General features: G+C 41.8%; 1 protein-coding gene across 2 annotated transcripts in view; it reads right to left on the bottom strand.

Moving 5' to 3' along the window:
* Positions 1 to 1,843: 1,843 nt before the first annotated feature.
* The window catches only part of LOC122743317 (beta-microseminoprotein-like), a 121,712-nt gene continuing 103,545 nt past the window's right edge, over positions 1,844 to 20,010 (bottom strand). Inside the window, exons 2-5 of one of the 2 annotated variants that reach the window (XM_043988183.1) lie at positions 5,987 to 6,050; positions 4,333 to 4,438; positions 3,343 to 3,445; positions 1,844 to 2,229 (exon numbers count right to left, since the gene is read on the bottom strand). In XM_043988183.1, coding sequence (XP_043844118.1) covers positions 2,100 to 2,229; positions 3,343 to 3,445; positions 4,333 to 4,438; positions 5,987 to 5,989 — 342 coding nt within the window. In that variant the 5' untranslated portion in view covers positions 5,990 to 6,050 and the 3' untranslated portion in view covers positions 1,844 to 2,099. The remainder of the gene's footprint in view (positions 2,230 to 3,342; positions 3,446 to 4,332; positions 4,439 to 5,986; positions 6,051 to 20,010) is intronic. The other variant, XM_043988184.1, reaches the window with a different exon arrangement.

The following is a 20,010-nucleotide window of genomic DNA, read 5'->3' as shown; positions in this document are numbered from 1 at the left end:
GTTTTTCTCAAATAGTAAGTTCTTGTCCCAAAAGTCTGGATCTTTGCCTTTATCAGACACAATATTACTTTGGTCATTTTCTACTTAGCACTGTGTGCCTGATCTATTCCACTGATACACCATTCTATTTCTTAGCCAGTACCAAATTTTGGTTCAGATCTGGTACAGCTAGGCCACATTACTTCACTTTTCTTTTCATTAATTCCCTTGATATCCTTGACCTTTTGTTCTTCCAGATGAATTTTCTTGTTACTTTTTATAGCATTATATAATATTTTCTGGTAGTTTGATTAGTACAGCAATGAATAAGAATATTAATTGAGGTAGAATTGTTATTTTTATATCTACTTGGCCTATTCATGAATAATTATTATATGTCAAATTGTTTAGAGCTGATTTTATTTGTGTGAACAGTGTTTTGTATTTGTGTTCATATAGTTCCTGGGTTTGTCTTGGCAGGTAGTCTCCCAAGTATTTGATATTGTCTCTAGTTATTTTAAATGGAATTTCTCTATCTCTTAAAGCTGGACTTTGTTGGTAGTATATAGAAATGCTGATGATTTATGTGAATGTATTTTGTATCCTGAAACTTTGCTAAAGTTGTTAATTCTTTCAACAAGTTTTTAGTTGATTCTCTGGAATTCTTTAAGCAGACCATCATATCATCTTCAAAGAGTGATAGTTTTGTTTCCTCATTGTCTATTCTAATTCTTTCCATTTCTTTTTCTTGTCTTATTGCTATAGCTAGCATTTCTAGCACAATATTGAATGATAGTGGTGATAATGGGAACCCTTGCTTCACCTCTGACCTTATTGGGAGGGCTTCTAGCTTATCCCCATTTCAGATAATACTTGCTTTTGGTTTTAGATAAATACTACTTAGCATTGGTAGAATGTTTTATTAACTATTGTTGTTACTATATCTTCTCAGTAAATGCTCTTTCTATTAGCTGATAGACCCACTGGTTGATTGATATGGCAGGACAAACTAGATAGGGGCTTATGAACAACAAAGAAAACTACAACCCTTTAGACTACTCTAGAAACCTGAAGGAAGAAGTACTGTTCTTTGCTCTGGGAAGCAAATCTGTCAGTGACATGTAAGTTGGGAGAATGCACTCGAGAGGGAATGCTACAGGCATTTTTGCCTTTTGTTCTATCCCCAGGAGTTAGGACAGTACCTGGCCCATACTAATAATTTAATGCATGCTTGTTGATTGATAGTAAGCACTTAAGAAACAGTGTTGATTGATTACTGAAAGAGGATTTAAAATCAAGTTCTCCTAATATAAATACATCACTTTTTAGATGATATCACACTATCTTGGTAGGAGTCTTATAGGAACTTTCCTAGTCACAGGGCTGACCTAGGCTTAGAATGGTAGGGCAATACACTCTTATTCGGTTATTATTTCAGGGATACCAATGAAATGCTTAGGCTGCCCATCTGTCATCTCTCATTCTCACTATATGACCAAGAAATCTTCCTTTTCTCTCTTACATATGTTTGATGTATTTTATGATACTATTTAACTGAATGTCATCATCATTGGTAAACATGCCACCTTGTACCTGTTAGGTATCTTTCCATTATTTCTTGGGTTATTTGTAATCTTGATCCTTCCAGGACTGAGGTCCCTGGATTCTCAAACATAGATTTGGGAGGTGAGTAGAAGCAAAAAACCATATAGCATTTGAGTCCAAATTGTATGTCTTAGGAATTGCCCCAGAGAAAGAACACAGAATATATAGAGTTTGGACATTGATTCTCTAAAAGGAAAAGAACAGATCCATTTTATGCTATAGGACAATTTATTTTCTTTGGGAATTCATCAGACAGCAGGTTGCAGGAGGTATGGACACAACCTAGATGCCTAGATTGTCTCAGAAGCCACAGAGGTGGCACTTTGTTATTTGCATCAGTGTGCCTAAGACTTGACAATGCTTTCAATAGAAGGAAGATCCAAAGTGATGCCCACATGGTTACCAGCCCCCTGCTGCTCTGAATTCCAAGGAAAGGCACATTGCTTCAAGTGTGGACAAATTCCATTGGGATGTGATGACTTTGGCAGGAACATCAGAAGGAGGAGGTGGAGGTGTTAACTCGTATACGCTGTGACTTCACATTCTACAGAAGGATTGGCTTTCTCTACAACATTATAATGGCAGGATGCCTTGTCGAAAATTGCATGACATTTGACTTTGTCATATTCCACAGGTTTCATAAACCTGTTGGTGGAAGAAAATTGGGTAAAGATTAGGGTGGTCCTTGGGAACTAATGAATATTTATTAAGACTCTTATCCTTATTCCAGACAATCTCTGATCATGACCCACCCATCTTCCCCAATCACTTAAAGAGCTGTCTGAATCTACCCACAAGGATAGATGGAGAACACATTGGGTACAAGGTGCTAGTTAGCTTGCACTAAAGCGCAGGATCACACAACTAAGTTTCAGATCTTGGACTTGAATCAAAAAGAATAACAGATCCTAGATTCCAAACTGGGAAGGACATTAGAAGTCACCAAGTCCAAGCCCCTCTTTTTTTTTTTAACATGAAGAAACTGAGATTGAGACTAGTCAAGTGACTTGCTTCAGGTCACATAGATAATCAGGTTATGAGCTGAGAGTTCAATAGAACAGTATCATAGATCTAGATTTCAAACTAGAAGGCATTTTTGAAGTCATCAAAGTCAAAACCCTTTTTAAAAAAATGGAGGCTCACAAAAGTCAAATGACTTGCCCAGGGTCACACAGATAACATGTATGTGTCTGAGGAATGTTTTGAACTCAGGTTTTCCCAGTCCAATGCTCCATTCAGTGCTTGCACTAGGAAGGTTAAAGTCTTGCTCTACTCTTTCCCGATTGGATCACATACAGAATATTATGTTCAGTTCAGGGAGTAACCTTTTAGGAAGGAAATCGATCATCTGGCGGCACAGTCATAAGATAACAAAAATGGAAAGAATGAAAAACAGTATCATAAAAGGATAAATATGGGAATCATAGATTCAGGAAGGGAAATTTTTGCCACAGGGAAGAGGGATCAACTGGCTTGGCCTCAGGGGACAGAGCTGAGAGCTGTGGATGGAGGCTGAGAAAAGTCTGTTTGTAATTAAGTGCAATGGGAGGAAAGCTTCCTAACCATGAGAACTCTCCAGAAGGACAAGGAGTCAAGGACAAGGACAAGGCCTCACTAGAGGCCTTCAAACAAAAGCCCAAAGGCCACTTGTTGAGTAGGGGTTTTTGATTCTCAGATTGGTTCAACTGTATAGCCCCCTTTCAGTTCAGAGGTTCTGCCATTTTACATCTGTCTATTTGGGGCTGGCCTTGAACTCACGTGTTGCAGCACTGTATTCCTGTTTTGTCACAAGTACACTTCTCACAATTAGCTTTCCATTCACTGTCGAAGTCGTGCATTGCACCATGTTCATCCTTGCAACCTAAGATGGGACATATGACAAATCTTCTGTTAAATTGCAACTGATGCCTCTAGAAAAGATTTTACCAAGTTCTTAAGACTACCTTGAATACAACATGAGACCATCCTAACAATGGAAAATCTGGGCCACTTTTAAAGACCTCCAAAGGAGGTTCTACAATTTCCCTTGGCAACCTCCTCCAATGCTTCACGACCCATTCAGTCAAGAACAGCCCTTAAGTCATTCCCTAAGCCTTCATAGTGACAATTGGAAGCATCTAATATGCTGCTTTGGAAGATATGTGTGGGCAGATCAACAGGAGGACATAAACTCTGTGAAGGCAGGAAATTTTTTTCAGGGTTGCCTTTCTTTCCCTCTTAATTTTCTTTCCATGATTAATTTTGCTTTTGTAGCTGCAACCTTTTGCACATAGTAGATGTTTAATAGATGCTTGTTGAATTGAGTCACTAAGTAGGTAAGTGCTTGAGGCACAGAGAGGGCTACTGCTTTGCCCAGCATCATAAAGCTGGTCAAGTGTCAGAAGCTGGATTTCAACCCAGGCGTTCCTAAGTTCAAACCTAACTCTCCAATGACTCATGCACACTGCCCCTTAGAAATACATCCTATGTAGAAAATAAGTACTGCCTCTTAATTATGGGATAGAAGGGAGATGATGGGGGAAGGACCTTACATGTATTTTTAGACAGCTGCCCATTTTCTCCTTCTCAGGTTCATCTTTAGAAAATCCATTTTTCCCCACCCTTTGCCCACTACTCCCACCTTCTGGGTCTTGGCTCCAATAGACACAGATAGGCTACTCAAGCTTGCCCCAGTCAGTCAGTCATTTTTCCTACTAAATAAATTCTCCTGTTCCTACAGACAGGAAAGAGTTGTAAACAAAGATTTACCTTGTGGTTCACCGTCTAGAGTGATTTTCAAGGGGATAACTCTGCACGTAGCATCACAAAATGTCACCAAGACAGCCAAGGAAAAGAGAACACGTAGCATAGTATTCTATTTAAAAAAGAAAAGATAAAGATTAAAGGTAGGTGGGGAGGGAGAATGGGTATGTTTTTTCTTCAAGTTTTATAGCTGCTTGCCCTTTTTATTCCAGTCACCACCCACCCTACAGTCCTTCTTCCTGGCAATGGACCCTTCCTTTGTAATAACAAAGTCTACAAGAGGGTACCGTGGATAAAACAGTGGACATGGAGTCAGGAAGACTTGAGTTCAATCTGGTCTCAGACATTAACTGTGTGACCCTGGGCAAGTCATTCAGCCTGTCTGCCTCAGTTTCCTCATCTGTAAAACTGAGACAATGATAGCCTCCCAGGATTGTTATGAGGATCAGATGAGAGAATATTTGAAAAGTACTATTATTACATGAAACAGCCAATATAGTTAAACAACTATCTCTCACAGGACTCCAGGATGATAGATGAAGAACTAAAAGGAACTTAGAGGTCATGAAGTCTAGCACCCTCATTTTATAGGTGAGGAAACTGAGGCCTTGACAAGACCCTAACAAGACTTTGGCTTGTTCAGAGTTTCCAAGCTAGTGTCTGAGGCATGGTTCAAGTCTTTATCATAGCGACTCCACGTATCCATCCACTGAACCACAGTATATTTTGCCTTCTGCATCCATAGTCACCTACTTTTCTGATGAGGAGACAAACACAGTATGGCTCTGAGCAGGTCACTTTTTGCCTCTGCTTGCCTCAGTTTTCTGCATTATTGATTGACTTTTTTTTTTGCAGGGCAATGAGAGTTAAGTGACTTGTCCAGGGTCACACAGCTAGTGAGTGTCAAGAGTCTGAGGCTGGATTTGAACTCAGATCCTCCTGAATCCAGGGCTGGCACTTTATCCACTGTACCACTTACCCTCCCCTATATTTGTCTTTTCTTAAAGGATAATACTGTTCCATTCTATTCATTTGTCACAATTTGTTAAGTCAGATTCAAGACTCTGAATTCTTATACCTGGGACAAATTCATTTGGAAGGGGAACAGGTTTTGGAGAGAAGTGCGAAAATTGCCAGGGATAGTGATTTTGGCACAGAGTACTGCCAGCTATGGGTGCAGTCATATTGGGAGCAGGAGTAGCTTGTTGCTGATCTGGCCGAGTAGAAGGCAGTACCCAGCAGAGGGGCATTATGACAACGGATTTGGGTATGGTAGCATGGAGGCAATTATGCCAAGTGGCAATTTACAATTGAGATGAAATAATAATATATCTGTGATTTAATGGCCAGAGGGGACTCTGGGGGAGGAACTGTCTCTACTAAGGCACATAGACAACTGCTCTGCCATTTTTAGACCTAGAGAGGTAAGTGGAAGACAGATAACTAGACTATATGAGAGATAGGACTTGAACTCTGAACTTCCTGAATCCCAGGCCTACTCACTGTCCACTACTCATGCTGTCTCTCTACAGGGAGCCCATGAGGAAAATTGTCAAGCAGCCCCATTGAGGACAACTTTCAGGAGAAACCCAAATCCCTACCTCACAAAGCCCCATTAATATGCCTTCATTCTCTTTCAAAGATGAACTCTGTTACTTACCATTGTGTCTTAGCAGCCTCTGTCTTCCAAAGGGCTCTTGCTCCTGAAGGAAACCAGGTTGGTACTATATATAGTAGGAGATTACTATGATTTTGCAATAACAGCCAAGAGGAAATAGAATACGTCAAAAAAAATGACAAATGCTATTGTATAAACAGAGGGCAGGTTGCCAACTGGAAAGATTGGTGCGGTATGAATTATTAGATGCATGTTGGATTAGATCTCCACCCCACTTAAATAACCCTGCCCTATACCTGCAAGAATATTAAAATATAAGAATCGCCATGTTGCATCAGGAGATGGTCCCATGTGCTTCAAGATTCTGGCTCTGACGATGCCATGAAAGAATGTTCTGTGGGAACTGGGACAGCCTCCATCCTCAACAAGTTAGGAGCATCTTCTCAAACCTTCTGAACGTCTCCATAATAATCTACCATTGGTTCCAAAGAAATGATTACCTAGATGCAGTTTCCCATCTCCTGCCTTCGAGCTTTTACACTAGGCTCTTGTCCTGCTTCCCCCCTGTCTCCCCTCAATGTGTAAAAGGCTCTCCCTTTTCACTTCAATCTCTGGAAACCCTTCCCTTCTTTCAAGGGTCAGAAGTGTCCCTTCCTTCTGGAGGCATTTCATGATTCCCTCCTGTGTTAGCATGGGTGTATCCATTTTATATGTATCCTGCATCCCCCTTAGTAGAATACAAGAGCTTTGAGGGGAAGAATTGTCTCACTTTTGTCTCATTTCAGGTTACAGTTGCTTAAGAGGCAGTTAGTGGTACTTGGATAAAGTGCTAAGTCTGGAAGATCTGAGTTCAAGTTTGGCCTCAGACAAATCATGTAGGGACCCTGGGCAAATTACTTAACCTTTATTTGCTTCAGTTTTCCCAACTCTAAAATGGGATTAATAATTGTACCTGCCTCGTGAGATTTTTGTGAGGATCAAATGAGATAATGTTAATAAAAAGTGTTCAGTGCAGTACCTGTCAAGTAGTAATTGCTATAGAAATGATTTTTCCCTTCCCTACCTCCTGCTTCCCAGTAGGACAATTTGTTAAGAGCAGGGCTCAGTAGGAATGGGGCCAGGACAGGAAATTTTTATATCAGAAAGAGGCCCAGAGGTAGCTTTGGTTGGGTCACCACAGTTGGGTTCCCTGGGCAGGTGGGAAGAGGGCACTTCAGAGGGGGGATGAGGCAGAGAGAGGCTATGATGATGGATGGAGGCAGAGACAAGCATCCATTAGGTCATAGGTCACCTTAGGGCTGACGCTGTCTGTGCCCCTTTGACTGGAAAGATTCCATCCGCCTCCCACTTCTACAATGAGCATTTTAGGCCCAGCATCTGCTGATGGTTTTGGCTACAGTAGAAAAATGAGCCAATACCCACAGCATCAGGGTTGACAATGGCTTCGGGCTTCCTCTCCTGGGTTTCACTTAAGTTCAGAGTAAATCCCGTTCTGCTGAGGAGGTACTGAGTGGGAAAGATCACAGTTCAGGCACTTTACTACTCACAGGTACGTAAGTGTGTGTGGCTCCCTCCCTCTTCAGTCCCATGGATGTGCCTCGGGGGCCTGGCCAGTGCATCCCCATCAAGATGCCACATCTCCTGGGGCACTGTCTTTATAGCTGTTGTTGCTGGGCAAATTCCCAGGGCCTGAGTGGGAGGGGGCCCCAAGGAAGAGTCATTCAGCAGGTGGTATGGACCGAGACCACAAGAACATGGTGACTAGGACAGTTTGCTAACCTCACACACCTGGATTAGATGAAGTTTGCTAAGCTTGCATTCCTAACTCTAAGTGTAGCCAACCAAGGCAGTTGTTGGGAACAGAGGAACTTCCCAGGTCAGGCAGTGGTCAGACATGGAGTCACTTTTGCTGGATAGGGACTAGCAATGGGCCAAACCTCACAAGATCTCTTGAGATAGGCTTAGTAAGGAGGCTTAAGCCCATGTCACATAAGGACCCACTGAGGAATTGGTGTTTAATCTGCAGGAGAAGGGGGCTCGTGAGAGCCCTTCATGTATTTGAATGGGATTCCATAAAGAAGAGAGATTACACTTTTTCTGCTTGGCCCCAGATGCCAGAACTAGGAGCAGGGAGCAGAAGGAGACAGAGTTAGGCTCAAGGAAGCAAAAACTTACTAATCCTTAGAGCTGTCCCAACAGGGAATGGGCTACCTAGAGAGGGGGTGAGCTCCCCATCACTGGAGGCTAGGTATGGAGGATGTGCAGGGACAGATGGGACAGGATGGCTTCTGAGGTCCCCACCAACTCAGGGACTTTGAGCACTTGCCACGTTTTGTGACTTCAGTTTAAAGTCGGATTGTCTGAAAAATGAGAGGGGAGGAATCTTTCTCCATTAGTTTATCTTGAAAGTTGATTTCCCCCCCTCTTTTTAACCCATGAGTAAATTAATCATTTCAGAGACACCATTTTAGACTGCTAAAGTAGGTGAAACACAAATGACTTTAAACCTACAAGTCAGACACCTTTCTATCTAATGATTCAGGTCTCCCTCCCTGGCAGCTTTAATCTTAGGGTGAGCCTGCTGATGGTTTCATGGGAACAGCTAGGCCTCTTGGTGTGCTGAGCACAGGCACTCAGCGGATTTCTGACTCATTCATTCACTCAGCAAATATTTATCGAGTGCCTGTATGGATGTTTTTCCATTAAACAAGCTTTCCTGATACTGCCATACACAGAGCCGGTTTTTATGTTTATTCTGTATTACTTATAATTTCTCCATCCCTTTCTTAAGTCTAGACTATCAATGAAACACCAAAGTCAGTCTTGCTTTGTACTTTTTTTTTTTTTTTGCAACTTCCAAGGTATAAATGTTCACACTGAACAGTTAAAAATCAACTCCTAGGGGCTGGTTCAAGCTGACTCCAGCACATCCCCTGCCTCTGCACCCCAGTGAGGCATCAGAGTTGGATTCGTGTAGAGACTCTCCCTTAATCATTAAGAATTCAGTGAATCTGGGGCAGCTAGGTGGCGCAGTAGATAGAGCACTGGCCCTGGATTCAGGAGGGCCTGAGTTCAAATCCGGCCTCAGACCCTTGACACTTACTAGCTGTGTGACCCTGGGTAAGTCACTTAACCCCAATTGCCTCACCAAAAAAAAAAAAAAAAAGAACTCAGTGAATCTCATCCATAGAACTAGCTAGCACTGTGTTAGATTCAGTGTGGGATAGGGGACAAGGACTGATTTCACTGGATATAGGGAGCTCTCGAGTAAGGAAACTCTCCACCAATGTAGGTAAGTCTTAGTAAGGTACCTAGAATATTGAGAGCTCACAGAGCCACTATGTCATAGACATGGGGCTTGAACCCAGATCTCCTTGGCTCTACCCACCATTCCATGCTGCCCTACAGAATGAGGGATGCAGCACTAGGAGATACAGTCCTTACTGACCTTTTAGGGAAAGAAACAAGAATAATCATTGCATCCATCTGTGCATTGTTGGAAGGCACCCAAGAGCTGGTCCTAGGGAAGGACCACGGGGAAAGCACTGGGCCAAGGCTTCCTATCAGTCTGGTTGGGTCAGAGGATGTAAGTTGGGGACTAGGGGGAAATTAAGTGGAAAAGATAGGGTAGAACCAGACTGCAGGGTCTTGAAAGGCATTTGGATGTCATGCTTAGCCTTCAGAGGAAAATTATAAGAGCTTATTGATCAGAGGATTGTCACGATGAAAGATGAGGTTTAAGATTAAGGTAGTTTGTTTGGAGGAGATAGAAACTGAAGGTAAGGGGAATAGCTGGGAGGCTAGTGAGACCAATGTGGTTTGTATTAGACAGAATGCAATGTGTAAGTCAGAAATCTGCTCCTGCAAAGCGGCAGAATAAGGCAGGGACACAGAATGTGCCCTGAGGACTCACCCCATCACCTTTTATCCTTATTCTTAGATTTAGTGGGAGGTCAATCAGAAAGCAGTATGGGAGGTGATGGAAGCCTTGTTACCCCAGGCTCCAAACTGCTGCTGTGGGGTTTTGTTGGATAGAGTCCCTACCAAGACTTTTGTGGATGGAGACGATCAGGGATTTAACAGGAGTTAAAAGGAATTTTCTGACTCCAAGCCATATGGTTGGTTTGATCAGGGAGTCTGAGTTGGTGTCAGGAGAAAAGTAATCAAAAGAACGGACAGTATTAGCCTGGAGCATTCTGTTGGCTTTCGTTGGATGCCGTTGGTGGCTAATAAGTCTCTCTGTGACAAGACGGGCCTATAGCTTTTTTAGTGCCTAATCAAGGGCTTCGAGCCACTTATGAACTACTGAATTTTGTGCTGCATTGTGGTCAACACAAACCTTGCTGGTCTCCTTACAGTGATCAATATTTGAAAAAAATGGTGGCATAGATTGACAAGTAGCTATATTCAAATATTTAATGGGACAACATATGGAAGAGGAAAAAGATTTGTTCTGTATGACTCCAGAGCTATAGAGTAGGTACAAGTTAAGGAATCCAATATGTGGAAAAAACTTGATTGCAAAAATGTTTCCCTTTGGACCAAACCTGTGACTTCATTGTTTATTATTATTATTATTATTTTTTTTGCAGAGCAATGGGGGTTAAGTGACTTGCCCAGGGTCACACAACTGGTAAGTGTCAAGTGTTTGAGGTCAGATTTGAACTCAGGTCCTCCTGAATCCAGGGCCGGGGCTTTATCCGACTTCATTGTTTAAATGTAGTCTCTAGGAAATCCCCTTCTGAGAGAGTTGCTCTCTAAGGTATTAAGAGATTAAGTGACTTGTCCAGGGTCACGTAACCAAGATGTGTTCAAGGCTGGATTTGGGTAGAGGTATTTATGACTCCATAACCATTATGACTCTGCCATTCCACTATCAACTATAGCACATCACTTCTAAGTATTAATTATCCCAGTCTTAAAAATGGCTGAGGGAAGTCATGAGTTCCATTACAGTAGAAGTGTTCAGGGGCAGCTAGGTGGTGCATCAGATAAAGCACCAACCTTGGTGTCAGGAGGATCTGAGTTCAAATCCAGTCTCAGTCACGTGACACTTACTGGATGTGTGACCCTGGGCAAGTCACTTAACCTTCATTGCCCCATTAAAAAAAAAAGGAAGTGTTCATTAGGAATTTGGACAGGGCTATTGTAGAGGTCATTCCTGAATGAGGTTAGACATTGAACCAGATGCTATCCAAGGGTTCTTTGCAACTCTAGCTATGAATCTGCCACTTTGCTGAATGGTCAGATATATATGATGAAGGGAAGGAGAAAGTAGAAAAGGATCAATTGCAGAGTGTGAAGTTGCAAAGAAACACTTTAGGCTGAATGTCAGGATCCTGCCCTACCCCCAATAATTAGAATTGTCCATAAGTAGAAGAAGCTGCCTAGAGAGGCAGGGTGGTCTCCCTCCTAGGAGGTCATGAAGGAGTGGCTGGAAAACCACTTGTTGGATTTGTTATGTGGGAATCCCTCCCTCTGTGTGGGAGACCAGCTGGCCCCTGAGGTCCCTTCAAACTCTCATGTAATTCTCTGATCTCTACTGACACAGCTGCCATTCCAGTCTGGGTTCTAGTTACCTCTCACCTGCTCTACTGCAATCTAGCCTCCTAATTGGTCTTGTTGCCTCTAATCTCTCCATGTACTCTGGTCTTCACATTGCTGCCAAAAAATAGTCTTTCTAAGCAGTTTTCCCCTCTTCAGAAGCCTGCAATTAATCTCCCTTACCCAGGATTAAAACAAGTTCCTCAGCCTGACATGTTGGGCTCACCACATCCTGCCACTTTCTTAGACTCTGTTGCACAGAGCTGGCCCTCCCCTGGTATGTCCTTCCACAGCTCAAGGTTACCTCCATGCAGAGATATGCTGGGAAATGTTTAACACTTGACTCTCTAGGAAAAAAAAGTTATCACAACACTTTTGAAGTTTAATTTGCATGATTAGCATTTTTCTGTGTCACTTTCTTAAATCTAAGGAATGAACAAAACAATAAATCCAGCCCTGATCTGTAGTGTTTGCCAGTTTCCAAGGTCAAAATGCTCACATCGAATATTTAACAACTGGCTCTTGGCAGTGGTTCATCCTGGTTCCAAACATCCATTATTGTACTTATTGGTCTTACTGATAGCATTTGTCTGTCCTTACACCTACATGACAATGGTAATTACAGAAGGACAGGACAGTTTATTTATTTGTACCATGCAGACATTGTGGGGATGTTATGATTCAGTACCATGGCTAATGGGCAGCTGCTACTGACCCATCATGGCTCTGCTATAAATTTGTTCTCTGGCCTCACTTCAATTATCTGAGCTTCAGTTTCTTTATCTGTAAAATGGGGGTGCAATAACTGCCTAATCATAATTTGGTTGTATTAAATGGGATGATGCATATTAAAGCACTTTGAATATTATAAAACACTGTTCAAATATATCGCATAATTATTATTCTCCCTTGAGGTTAGAGGCCTTAGGGACCTTCTTCCTTCTTCTCTGGCCCTATCTGGTTTCAGGGAAAAAAAGGGCTTGGCTCACATTCTTGCTTCCAACAACATCAAGTTTCTAGAATTCTATGGCTTTATGGGTGTTATAAGGGGTAACAGGACCCAGAAAAAATTCAGAGAAATCATCTTCAAAGTTCATGAAGTAGAAAAATAAATTTAGTACAATCTAGATTTTGAGTGGCCTGAAGGAGCACATTTCCCCAAACTCTGGAGCCATAGTTGGGATTGGCTTCTCAGATTCAGGCTGGATACCCACTGGAAGAGGGGATGAGCCAGTAATATGGGAGCTGAATGTAACTAGTCCTTCTCTTTAGCCATCAAACTGGATGTGTTTCTGAAAGCGAACTACTTTTTTAGTTTAACCTGCTAGGATAAATGTTTATGGCAGTTTTCTCAATTGGGATTTGATGTATTCATTATATAGTCATTCCAGGACTTGGGCTATCAGTAGGCTGTTAGCATAAGGTATGGAACTGGAATTGAAGGATTCACTTGCACGCTATAGGGGCAGATAAGTAATCTTCTAGGTAGTAGTCGGAGGAATCAAAAAGTCAACAACAGAGTGCACTGATAAACATCAAGCATGGGGGATAATGGGCAGTAGGTTGCCTCAGAATCCAACCATATTCTTGCCATTTGTGTCCCATGCCAGCTATCTAACCTCTACCTAGATGCCCACCATGTTGGTACTTCCAGTCATTCACCTGCTTATCATTGACTCTTTACACATCGAACTCTCTGGATGCCAGAGTCTCTCCCTATGCCCATACTTCAACTCCCCTAGTCAACTTTTTATTTATGTTATTTTTCAGACTAGGTTTCTCTATTGCACCCAGATTAGGAGTACAGAAAATAATAAAAAAAAAAGAGTACAGCAGCCACTTGTGGGTCTAATCCTACCATTGATGGCAATAGAAACTTTGAGATGCTTTATTTCCCACCTTGGTTGTGTGATGTTTAAAAATCTAATTGTTATGACTAAAATCTAATGTGTGGTTGCCTTAAATTAGAAGTGTATAGCACCGGTCTTTGGGCATTAAGCATTTATTAAAGTATATGAGAAGTTAGCAAAAGAGAGAGGAAGAACACGTGGAGTTCAGAAAGAAAAAGCCTAGCTACCCTGGTCCTGCCGCTGCAACTGAGACCTCCAACGGAAAGAAAGATCCCTGTTCTCCTAGAATGGAAGCTCCCTGAGGGACCACAAGATGGGTGGTTCCCACACACAGTTCCAAGCTAATTGGCTGGTAGCATTGATTGACATCACTTACAGGCGGTTCTATGAATAGATATAACTTCTGGATGATAGTCACATGCTTTCTCTTCAGGGTGGCGCTGCCCTAATTCTCACAATGTCTTTCCGAGCAGGGGGGTGGCGCCCTGATTCTCACCCTTGGCTTGCCTCTTCTTAGGGATCCTAGTGGCCCCTCACTCCCAGGAGCCCACTAAACTGATACTGGGCTTAGCGCAGGCACCCAATCAGCTTAAGCCCAATTGCAGGTAAGATTTCTTAAGATCAAGAAATTCACCAGTCTCCACCACTCCAGGAGTAGGGATTAGAGACGTGTCTCACCATGCCTGGTTGAGTTATCAACTCAATGAGCTTCCAAGCCGTGAAAAGGACCATTGCTTGGGGAGTATGTTCATGCCTAGTGACTCCTTGTTGAGAAGGCACAGAGATTTCTTCATTGGCTTTCAGGTGCTAGGGATGTCCCCTAGCAAGGATTCAGAAGAATGGCTTCTTGTTAGGAGAGCTATTTTTGGGAGGGTTGGTTCTATTAAAGGGAGCCGCTGGACCTGCTCACCCTGTTTAACTATTTCTCTCTTTCCCTGTTCAGAAGACAGACTAACATTTAGCAGAGTGGACCTGTGCATGCTTGCAGTGGGGAGGACACACCTATTCCCCAGAACCAGTAATGGCTACCTCTGTTAGAAGCATGTGGAAATGATATGTGCTAGCCAAAAGCTTTGTTGCCTACCTGGCCTGAGAAGAAAGTTCCTGAAAGTCAATTTTCCCAGCCCAGTGAGCCACAAGGGTAAAAATAGAATTCCTTCAGGTGCACCTAGCTGATACGGACATTTGGTTGCCCACTGGGGCCCAGAGAAGAGTGCAAGGACAACAATTCTGTACCCCTTCCTCCTGTGTAAGATGGGGGATGGGGCACGGATTTTGATTTACTTAGTGGCGTTCTGGGAGAAAGATCACAAATGTGACCCACCCCATCCAAATATGAATTATTCAGGCAGCACAGTCCCAATGAGAAAAGGTGTTGCTATTTAGCTTCTCCAAAAAGTGTTTCCCTTCCAGAGTAGCTCAAGTCCTTAAGGTGTTACCATAAGGCTTCATGCCTGCATGGGTCTCTAAGGTATAGAAAGAGGGACTAATAATCATATGAGAGTGTTGCTTATTTAGCAGCCCCAAAGTGTGTTAGTCTTCTGAGGGAAATCCAAACCATGCTAAAGGTCTGAAAGGGACTCTGTAGGGGATCTAAAGGCTCACTGTCAGAATATTATGCAAATGGCAGCCCTAAGTTTTTAGTTTGATTGAAAGGAAACCATTGTTTTTATATTGTGCTTTATATTTTTATATCTTTCGCATTTTATGTGTGGTGAAATAAAGGCTGTCCTCTATTCGTATCCATTTGTTATCCTGTGTGTTTGTATGGGAGTATCAGGGTTCTGTTATCCTCATTTGGGGAGACCCAGACGTTAGCTATACATAATCCAATTTGGATATTTCACCAGAATAAATCCCAGATGGAGATAATGATCCAAAGAGAAAATGAACTTTTCAGTTAGCATTTAAAATTGGATTGCCTTTTTGTATGCCCAAAGTTAGAGGGGAGAGGTCTCAGGCTCTGGGCTATAGGTTATAAGAGCAACAGTGATCGTCATCCTATTTACTGATGGACACAGAGAAGCTAAAACGCTTAGCTAGTTTGAGATAAGGAAGAAAATATTGAGTTTTAGACATTGTGGTGTTCCTACTTATGGGAGAGATCAAAGGTAGGGCTGTAAGTCTGTCATTTATCTGCACAGAAGGCTCTTACTTTTGTAAAATCCTTGTGATTAATTTGTATGCAATGTAAAATACAGCCTTTCCTCTTCCTGAGAAAGTCACAAAATCATAGAGCTAAAGCTGGACGGGACCTCAAAGACTGTTTAGTCCAAATCTTACTTTATAGATAAGGAAACCTAGAAAGGCAAAGTCACTTGCCCAAGGTCATACAGAGGCAGGATCTTGAACTCAGCTCTTTTAGCAGCACCACTGTACTCTGAAGTTACTTGGCTCTTGTTCTGTGACTTCTAACTTCCTCTGACCTTCCAGGCATGTCCTAGAGAATAAAGTTGGGACCAGAAGGAGTGATCGAGGGCACAGTTGCCACAGATGTTATGACATAAAGCGATCACTGCTCAACCCTTTGGTGTTTTCTGTGACTAAGTCCTCAGACACTTTATAGCATAGTCCATTGCATCACACTTTCTGTAGGGACATGCAATACAGGGCAATACGGACGGGGTGGGGTGGGGGGGAGTCCCCAGGTAGACAGCCTCCTCAGAACTGCAACATTCTGCTCTAAAGAAGTCTCTTTGGTCAACCCACCACATTCTACAGTCATAATAAAAGAGCCAGTTAATGGAATGTATGCACAGGTGTGCACACAGTGTGGGCCAGGTGTCTCCATGCACATTGGTGAATAGAAGCCAGAAATTGATACTCTCTGTGCTTTTCTTTGCTGCCTACAGAAATCTTCGGAGGGGGCAGCTAGGTGGCACGGTGGGTAAAGTGCCAGCCCTGGATTCAGGAGGACCTGAGACCAGATTTGAACTCAGGTACCACCTAGCTGTTCACATCATCATCATAGCTAACATTTATATAGTGCTTACCATGAGCCAGGCACAATGCTAAGCACTTTAAAATAATTTTTTTTTGTTTTTTTTGTTTTTTTTTGGTGAGGCAATGAGGGTTAAATGACTTGCCCAGGGTCACACAGCTAGTAAGTGTCAAGTCTCTGAGGTCAGATTTAAACTCAGGTCCTCCTGAATCCAGGGCTGGTGCTTTATTTACTGCACCACCTAGCTACCCCCAACACTTTAAAATTATAATCTCACTTGATCCTCGCAACAGCTCTGGGAGGCAGGTACTATTATTACCCCCATTTTACAGAGGGGGTAATAGAGGCAAACAGAGGTTAAGTGACTTTCCCAGGGTTACACAGCTAGTAAGTGTCATAGATCAGATTTGAACTCAGGTCTTCCTGACTCCAGGCCCAGTACTCCATCTACAGGGCCACCTAGCAGCTTTCATCATATGTCAGTGTGTCTTTCTATCTAGAGCTAATGACACCTCAGAAAGATGGTATGAGATTGAAGGAAATTATACCTATGATATGCTTTGAGCTCTTTAGAAATATTAATGATCTAAGCTGTGAACTTTCAATGCCTCGTCAGAGGGAAAGGCAATGACAGTGGGGGAGAACAAAAAGAAATCCTCTTGCGTCAAGGAATCAATTGAAAAATAGAAGATCAATCCACATGAACCTCATAACTTGTAGATTGTGGAGTTGGAAGGGATCTTAGGGAAGCATTTAGTCCAACCTATACTAAAAGAAGAATTCTGTTTATAGCATCAGCAATGAGTGGTCATTCAATTTCCGCTTGAGGCTGAATGGAATTCCTACAGTGATAGGGATGGTCATTGTCTCCTGAGGCAGTTCTACATTCTTGGGCAGTTCTTTCTTTTAGTAAAAAGCTACAATCTGCCTCTTTTCAGCTTCTATCCATTGTGCCTAGTTCTGCCCTCCCAAAACAGGCTCAAACAGTAGCCAAGATGCATGGAACTTTGGGGATGGCACAGCTGCCTAAGCTATGGACAGGCAGGTGGCAGTGTTGGTCAACTGTAGAATCTGAAATTTGAATGGCCCATCCCCCAAAGGAGCTGTCCTGGTATTCATGCAGGTAATTAGGAGTGAATTTCATTTATATTTTTAAAGAAGTTTTACATCTTTGTTTTAATGTGGTCATTTTTGTATATTTCTCTCCTTTTCTACTTTCCTCCCCAACAGTGAAAAAAAAAACTTAAGCAAAAAATGACCGACACAGAGACTGAGTCTGATAATGTATGTAGTATTCTATACTAAAAGAAGGAAGGAAATAAACATTTACTAAGCAATTACTATATACCAGGCACTTTGCTAAGTGCTTTACAGATATTATCTCATTTGATCCTTGCAACAGTCCTAGATGAGATTATGGGTGCTATTTTTATCATCCCTATTTTGCAGCTGAGAAAATTGAGGTAAAGAAAAGTTAAGTGATTTGCCTAGGCTCACACAGTTAGAAAGTATCTGATGGGGCAGTTAGGTGGCACAGTGGATAGAGCACCAGCCCTGGAGTCAGGAGGACCTGAGTTCAAATCCGGCTTCAGACACTTGACACTTACTAGCTGTGTGACCTTGGGCAAGTCACTTAACTCCAATTGCCTTACTTAAAAGGAAGAAAGAAAGTATCTGAGGCCTGATTTGAACTGAGATCTTCCTGTCTCTAGACCCACACTCTCTCCACTTTGCCACCTAGCCCAACAAAAAGAAAGATAAATTGAGTGAGTTTTATTTTATTCACCTTCTTAGTCTTCCCCCTTCATTCTAACTTGGTATGGTACAATCTGGGCATATGACTAGTGATTTTTCACTTTTTTTTCTAAAGAAAAACCCAATTTAGCAAGATGGCTAGTTCACTCTTGGGAACTTACTCATTAATCTACAGAGACTTAGACTTTTAATTCTGACTCTGCCACTATTTTGACATTTATTTCTTTTTCACCAATTAAGTTTGAATACCATCAAAATTAAATTTAGCAGATTGGTGATGGTGATGGTGGTGGTGCGAGGCACACATTTCATCTCCGGGGTATCAGTTTGATATATGGCTTCCTTGGGAGACAAGTTTATTAAGTTCTACACACAATAACAACAATTTAGTGACATTCTTTTGTGTATTAGAGCAAGGAGATTTTTGTCAGGTGCTTTTAACCTTTGAAGGGGCTATGAAAGATGGTTCATGGGCAGCTAGGTGGCGCAGTAGATAAAGCACTGGCCCTGGATTCAGGAATACCTGAGTTCAAATCCGGCCTCAGACACTTGACACTTACTAGCTGTGTGACCCTGGGTAAGTCACTTAACCCCCATTGCCCCACAAAAAAAAAAAAAAAGAAGAAGAAGAAAAAAAGAGAAAGATGGTTCATGTCTACAAGTTGGTGGTGGGGTTGGGGGAATGTGAGGACATACTGAAATGAGCTTCCCAACTTATCTTGATAGTTTTGGAAGAGAGTCATAATATAGCTAGCAATATACATAATAATATCATCATATATATGCACTAGATATGTTTACATAATAGATAGCATTAATATAGCAATTGAAGGTTTCCACAGTGATTTATATTATTATTTCATGTGATGCTCACAACAATCCTGGGAGATAGCTGTTATTATTTTCCCCTTTTTACAGATAAGGAAAACGAGTCTGAGAGAAGCGAACTGATTGGCCCAAAGTCACACAGCTAGGAAGTGCCTGAAGCGTCATTGTAACACAAGTCTTCCTGACTCCAGGTTTAGCTCTCTATCCACTGTGCTACCAAGCTACCTTTGATTGCTTACTAATTTCCAGAAATTCACATCTATATTTTGATTCATGCCAACTTATCAAAACTGTTGAGTTCCATAAATCCTATTAGCACAATGACTTCTCTGCCTTGGGTAGATTTCATCCATACTCATTATTTTAGAGAAGTATAGATTATTCGCCAGAAGCAAAAATTTGTCACAGTGCTTAAAATCACTGTGTCTAATGTTATCATTGTTCCTTCAATGACAGCGGAACCTCCTTTGATTGGGAAGGGCCACGTGCACAATTTTCGTTTCTATTTTTCTCTTTCTGCATTCATGTTGCTACAATTTGTCCTGCATGTACACCGAGCTTTCTCAAGGTCTTCAACATGAGATTTGCTATCTTCCCAGTTTGATCCATTTAATATGGTAATGCTTTGCAGTTAGCATTTGCCCCTCTGACAAGTAACGACACATGTGGGATGCCGTTGGTCTCCGGGGTCTCGTCCCCAGCAAGCCTGACAAATGTCGAAGAAGCTGACCTTCCCTTAATGTCTTTTCAGGGAGCTCCGAGAGAGTTCGTGGGATCTTAGAATTGTGGTTCTGAAACTAGAAAGGGCATTAGAGGTCACTGAGTCATAGGACATGTGTGACATGCAAAAATGCAAAGTAATAGGAGTGGGGAGAATGAGTAACTATGGGAGCCAGGAGAGGTGATGTAGGAATTAAACCTCGAAAGAAGCTGGATATTTTATTTACATATACATACATATACATGCATGATGTATAATTATACATATGCCACATGACATAATTATATGCAATCTAACATATATTTATGTATAATATAACATTATAGAGAATATAATTATATATGTATTATCTATTTTATTTTTGACATTTAAGATGATCTATCTATCATCTATCTATCTAACTTGTTTGTACATATTGTTTGTATGT

This window comes from Dromiciops gliroides, chromosome 2 (genome assembly GCF_019393635.1).
Source record: "Dromiciops gliroides isolate mDroGli1 chromosome 2, mDroGli1.pri, whole genome shotgun sequence".
Taxonomy (NCBI): Eukaryota; Metazoa; Chordata; class Mammalia; order Microbiotheria; family Microbiotheriidae; genus Dromiciops; species Dromiciops gliroides.
This window is presented reverse-complemented; position numbering and strand designations above follow the sequence as displayed.